This window comes from Buceros rhinoceros, unplaced genomic scaffold, assembly GCF_000710305.1.
Source record: "Buceros rhinoceros silvestris isolate BGI_N320 unplaced genomic scaffold, ASM71030v1 scaffold12262, whole genome shotgun sequence".
NCBI lineage: Eukaryota > Metazoa > Chordata > Aves > Bucerotiformes > Bucerotidae > Buceros > Buceros rhinoceros.
The window spans coordinates 8184-14534 of record NW_010400736.1 but is presented as its reverse complement, the minus strand read 5'-3'; the positions used below and the strand labels follow the sequence as shown (position 1 = coordinate 14534).

Below are 6351 nucleotides of genomic sequence, written 5' to 3'. Positions count from 1 at the left end.
TCTTTCCTCTGTTACCTTAATTTCTGGTTTGGTTCCATTTTCAGACTCTCCTGCTGTGGCAGTCTCAGTGCCTTTGTCAAAAGTCTGTTCACCTCTTTGGGTCGCTTTTGCTGATGGGTCTCTGCGAAGTTTCCTTGTTGTCCCATGAAGCTCCTCTGAAGAAGCTTGTTTAACTGGGTCATTTCTAGCTCTTCTTCCTCGCTTAGGTACAATCAGTGGCTCTGTGATCTCTGCTTTATGGACTCGTCTAGATCTCTTCCTAGGTGACAGAAGCTTTTCATCACTGCCTTCCACACCACCTTCATTAGATTTGTTCTCAGGTTTTACTAAAGCTGTTTGCAGTTGACAATTTTCACTTTGAATGCTGCTAGAGACACTTGCTGTCTGCACGGCTGGGCCATCTGCAGTTTTTAATGTGTCACTGGTGCCACGCTCCTGCAAAGCCTGTTCTCTATCTGCAGGTTCTTTTTGCAGCACTGAAGAATCTTTCCCACAAGACTCCAGATTATCAGTTGGATGTTTTAACTCCTTTGGTTCTTTCCTTTTACCTCGTCCTGGTCTTTGAGTACCTACAGGTGGTTCCACAAGTGAAACAGTTTCAATTTTTTCCTCATCAGGGGGCTTTGAAACAATCTCTTCTTGTACACAACAGTTTGTTCTCCTTCCTCTTCCTTCATTTCGAGCTACTGAAGGTGAAGTACCGATGTCTCCCATCTCCTCCCGGGTGCTCTTTTCCCCCAGACTTTGCAATTCTTTTAAATTCAAATCCCTTTCACGCTGCTTTGCTGAAGCACAATGTACTGTCTTCCGTGGTCTGCCCCTTGTTGGTCTATGGGTAGACTGGTCTTCACCGGTTGATTCCTTCTGCTGAGAATCTTCACCTCGTGAAATATTTCCTTGATCTTCTGAAACAGGTGGGTTTTCCCCCATTCAAAGTTTTTACATAGAAAAGAGCACAAAAGTTATACGTTACTATGATTGATTCAAGTACCTGTGAGCTTTGATTGCCCTAACAGAGTCACCTTGCTCAACCAAGCCACACTTAATATTTTTAACTTTAAAATAAATAAAGCTTTTAACCAATTCCTAAATTAAAGGCCAGGCTTCTGACCAAAAATGTTTATTTGGTAGGTAGCACTCACAGGTTTAAGCTACATTCATGAAAGCCTTTGCAAAGAAATACAATTTTAAGCGGAGACCTTAAAATTGGGGGTTTTTTCCACTGGTGTGTTTGAAGATTTTAACATTACCATGCCAACCAACTCCCACACTGTTACTTCTACACCAAGAAAATACTTACCGTATTTATGACTGGAATTAGCACAAGGAGGGGCAGGATCTTGCTCAGAATCTGTACCATCCACTGAACTGACCTAAAGGAATAAATAATAAACTGTCTGACAGGGCAAGAAATAACAGAGCCAACCAGCAGGAAACAAATGCTTCATTAATAGTTGAAAACAGCCAAATACTTTCCTCTAAAAATGAAATCAGCTTAGTTGTGTATCTGCATCTATATAGCTGATATCTGCACACAAATATATCCAGCTTAAAACTGTCACCTAAGCTAGTGCAGCTGTCTTTACACTGAGACAAGCGCTGCACAGAGTTAAAAAAAGGTATTAATTAAATTGTCTGGCTCTCAAAAGGAACCTGGGGTATTGAAGCCGAATCATTTGAGTGTTTGTAGTATCTCATTGTAGTTCTGCACTGAGGAGCATGAAGCCCAGTGATACTCAACATTTTACCCAGAGATCTGGGAATGAACTAAAAAAATCAACAAACACAACATGAGTGGCGAAGCTGAGAAGTCTAAGGCCAGAATGTGAACCCCAAGAAAGCTCAGGGACTACTCTGGGTTCCTTCAGATAAAACACCTATCAGCACAGGCAAATGTGCAGCAAGACAGCTGCCTCTGAACACGGCCTCCATTCAGGAAGCAATGAATGGAAGATTTAGGGGTGTAGTGAGAGATCAACTCACCACCACGTGGAAACATGTTTTGGCAAAAGTTCTGCATGTTGGGATGTGCAAAGAAAAAGAAAGCTTGAAATTTAATCTATAGGGTATGACGAAGCAGTGGAAAATCGAACAAAATCCCAACCATGTGCCTTGCTCATGAAAAGAAAGGCTGAGAAAGAAATTGGTGACAGTTTGTAAGCAATTTAAAGTCTCTAATTTAAACATAACAGGAACAAATGACCAGGAAAAAAGTGCTCAGATTCATTTCTAACAAGCTGTAAGTCTTGGAGCTGGGAGGGCATTCACCTGGACAAAGATACCAAAGAAAAACAGCACCATGTTTAGTGTTCAAATCAACGTGAGGTGCTTCTCTAGAGAGCATCTTTTTCTCCAGAGGTTACGGATCTGACATATCTGAAGTGCTGTAACATACAAGATGTCATCCTAGAAGGCCTAAGAACTCATTTCAATGACAGACTTCCTCAATATATCCCTTCCAAAAGCTGAAGAAACCCAAATTTTACCTTCATTTCCTCTGGCACATGAAACATTTCTTTAAGTCCACCATAGTCCACTTCAAAACTGGAACATGTCTGCCTGGGCTCTGCCATAAGCCTTTGCAGACCCACAAAATCATCAACAGGTTGACCCTTCTCTCTCGGACTCTTCACCAATCTGCTAATACCAAATATATCTTCTATTGGTTGGACCTTCTCCTCTGGAGTCTGGAAAAGACGGCTGACCCCAACCATGTCTTCTACCGGTTGGTATTTCGGCTTTCGAGTTTTCTTGATTGAATTAACAGGTGCCACATCTTTTAATGCTTCCCTTATTCGTACTGGAGTCTGCAGCAACCCTGCAAAGGCAATTTCACCTGTAACAGGTTCCAGCTCTTGCTGTGGGGTCCTCATGAGCTGCTTAATGCCAGACAGGACCTCAACCGGCTCTGACTTCTGCTTTGGGGTCCTCAGGAGCTGCTTGATGCCTGACAAAACCTCTACAAGTTCCGCCTTCTGCTTTGGGGTCTTCATAAGCTGCTTGATGCCAGACAAAACCTCTGCAGGTTCCATCTTCTCCTTCGGGGTCCTCAGGAGCTGCTTGATGCCTGACAAAACCTCTACAAGTTCCGCCTTCTGCTTTGGGGTCTTCATAAGCTGCTTGATGCCAGACAAAACCTCTGCAGGTTCCATCTTCTCCTTCGGGGTCCTCAGGAGCTGCTTGATGCCTGACAAAACCTCTACAAGTTCCGCCTTCTGCTTTGGGGTCTTCATAAGCTGCTTGATGCCAGACAAAACCTCTGCAGGTTCCATCTTCTCCTTCGGGGTCCTCAGGAGCTGCTTGATGCCTGACAAAACCTCTACAGGTTCTGTCTTCTGCTTCGGGGTCCTCAGGAGCTGCTTGATGCCTGACAAAACCTCTACAGGTTCTGTCTTCTGCTTCGGGGTCCTCAGGAGCTGCTTGATGCCTGACGCAGCCTCTACAGGTTCCGTCTTCTGCTTTGGGGTCTTCATGAGCTGCTTGATGCCCGACAAGGCCTCAACAAGTTCTGTCTTCTGCTTTGGGGTCTTCATGAGCTGCTTGATGCCCGACAAGGCCTCAACCGGTTCTGACCTTTGCTTTGGAGTCCTAAAAAGCTGCTCGATGCCTGACACAACCTCAAGTGGCTCCAACTTCTGCTTTGGAGTCTTTTTTCTTCCCGATTTCAGCCGAGATGCTTGTTTTTCTGAAATTACTGACCAACTGTCCACGCTAGTACTTTCTTCCAGCACAGCTTTCTTTTTTCCAGGAGTTTTTGGGGATACTGCATCAAACACAGACTTTAGAGACTCCTTTCTCAGAAAGTGACAAAAGCCTGGACTATCTTGTTTCTGTTCTGAAGTATCTGAACTATTTAATGGTGACACCATCATCTCTCCTGAAATAAGAAGCAGATTTACGTAATTTGGAAAAAGTTAAGCAGAAAATCCAAGCCTTGTAAGCGCTGTATGACCAAGTGAAATGGATTCCAACCGCCAGAGTCTTCCACAAACCAAAATCCAAAACCATGCAACAATTGATTTGGTAATTAGCTTCTACTAAGCACATTTTAAAACCTGACTATACAACAATTCGATTATTTTTTCTTATTTAATTGGATATTAAAAAATAAAGTTTTCTGTTGTCCCTAAAATTTCTAGTGGTGTGAGTTTTTTATTACAATGTTCTTTGTGTTTTGAAGCAATAGCAGACCTAAATTAGAAATTTTCACATTAAAGAGCAAACGTTTGACATTTCTGCCCACTAGTAAAAAAAGAACTGAAACAAAGGAAAGGTGATGGAAAAAAGTCCAGTCAGGACAATTCACAGAAGATTTTTTAGACCAATTTTATAAGGTCAGAAATGCTACTTCCAGAACAATATACGCAAAATCAGGCCTTTACTACTGTAAGGCTGCCCTTGCTTTGGTCCATGGGGAAATAGTGCAGCAGATCCTCTTGAAACACACTTCTGGGCACAGGAAAAACGGGGTGGTTGGGGACAGTCCATGTGGATTTATCAGAGCAAAAACATATCTGACCAATCCAATTACCTTCCAGGATAAAAAGAGCAGATTCACGGATGAAAAGAGAGCAGTGGCTATTTATTACTCAGCGTGATTTTTAACAGGGTTTTCAACACTGTCTCCCACAATATTAAAGTGGCCAATAAGAAAGATGGGGACAGACTTTTTTAGCAGGGCCTGTTATGACAGGACAAGGGATGATGGGTTAAACTAAGAGGGAAATTCAGACGAGATCAAAATTTTACAATGAGGATGGTGAGACCCTGGCCCAGGTTGTCCAGAGAGGTGGGAGAAGCCCCATCCCTGGCACCATCCCAGGTCAGGTTGGACCTCTTCAAAGGAAACACTTTTTCCTGGACTCACTTCTGAAGTTACAACAAGGTTTGTCATACCTAAACCTATCTCTTCCTCAACATTTGAAAGCAACCAAAATACATGCCAACTATTATTAGGACTATTTTAAATATTGGAGGATTTTTTTCTTGGTTTCAAATAGATGCTCAGTTTTGCTAAATTCTTAAGAAAACAGAATTTTCATTTGAAGAATTCAGAGGTATACAGGAACGAGGCACAAAGTATCATCTTCATACTAATCTTTCTACCCTGACACTTCGACATCAAATCTGCCCAGGCTGAGGCTACACAGACACATCACTACCCCTAAATACACCCGATCATTCCCCTCCTTTTCTGATCACGCACGTACCAGTCTCCTCAGGCGTGTGCAGTTCAGACATGTCCTCTGCAGTACTTGCCGGTGTACAATCCATCTGCTGAATGGTGGCCAAAGGTAATGTTTTTCCACTCTTATTTCCTGGAGTTTGAAACATTTCAGTCATTCCTATAAACAATATTCAGAGAAATGAGTAAATGCTTTGACAAAAGAGCTACACAGAGGGCAGACGGAGCAATAGACCTTCAAAGCTTACCTGTGAAGCTTTCGTCCATCTTCATGTTTAGTGTCAAGATCGGATTTTTTACCACTTTAGGGACCCGTCCAGGTGTTTCGACTCTGGTGGAATAAGCTCTACCTACAACAATTGTTGCAGGTGACTCTGCATGACCTGTACTAACATGACCTTTGAGTTTTCTTTCTGGAGGCTGCAGAGGGGAAAGAAGGGAAAAAACAAAAACACATTTGTAAACAAAGATTCCTCTTCTGTAAAGTCTACATTTCTTAGATGCTGTGACGAAGACATCAGCACCCGTTTACCATCATACTGAAACCTTACAAGATTCCAGCTTTGGTAGCAAAATCTCTACAAGCTGTTTCGTGGTTAATGCAGAAAGAACAATAATACCTTTGGTGACTGGGTTGTCTTCTTCCGGGATCTCCCCTTTCGGACACTTTTTTTAACAGTCGCTGCCTGTGGTCTGACAACACCTAATTTTACCACTTCTGCCCAAGATTTTGCAACTAGAAAACAAAAGAGAAGTGAGCACTTTACTGCTCAGCTGGAGAAACAGAGGTTTAGAATTATTTCAGTTGGAAGACCCAATTTCAGCTGAAGTTTAACAAGTCTCCAAGTACCTGCCTATTTCCACAACCAAACGCCAACAAAAATTTCACCCAGTGTCAAACAGATGATATCAAAGAACTGATTAACAAATGGAAAAACCAAAGCCACTGAAAAAACCCCAGATCTCACTTATTTTGCTGAAAGACCAATACCACTTTCAGCTCAATCAACCAGAAAGTATGGTGATGGTCTGTGATTTTCTCACAGTGGTGACACAAACACTGGGATTTTGTATGTAACAGTGTTCAAAACTTTTAAGTGACGCTACAACAAACGGAGAGAGAGAGAGAGTAATAGAAGTTCCTGGGTGAACGGTGGTGTTGGTGG

At 42.5% G+C, this 6351-nt stretch overlaps 1 protein-coding gene across 1 annotated transcript in view; it reads right to left on the bottom strand.

Moving 5' to 3' along the window:
- MKI67 (marker of proliferation Ki-67) overlaps nucleotides 1-6351 on the bottom strand; it is a 17120-nt gene that overhangs the window by 3747 nt on the left and 7022 nt on the right. The window contains exons 8-14 of the mRNA XM_010132012.1: nucleotides 5806-5921; nucleotides 5434-5605; nucleotides 5211-5345; nucleotides 3340-3877; nucleotides 2487-3288; nucleotides 1301-1373; nucleotides 16-905 (exon numbers count right to left, since the gene is read on the bottom strand). Of these exons, the coding sequence (XP_010130314.1) occupies nucleotides 16-905; nucleotides 1301-1373; nucleotides 2487-3288; nucleotides 3340-3877; nucleotides 5211-5345; nucleotides 5434-5605; nucleotides 5806-5921 (2726 nt within the window). The remainder of the gene's footprint in view (nucleotides 1-15; nucleotides 906-1300; nucleotides 1374-2486; nucleotides 3289-3339; nucleotides 3878-5210; nucleotides 5346-5433; nucleotides 5606-5805; nucleotides 5922-6351) is intronic.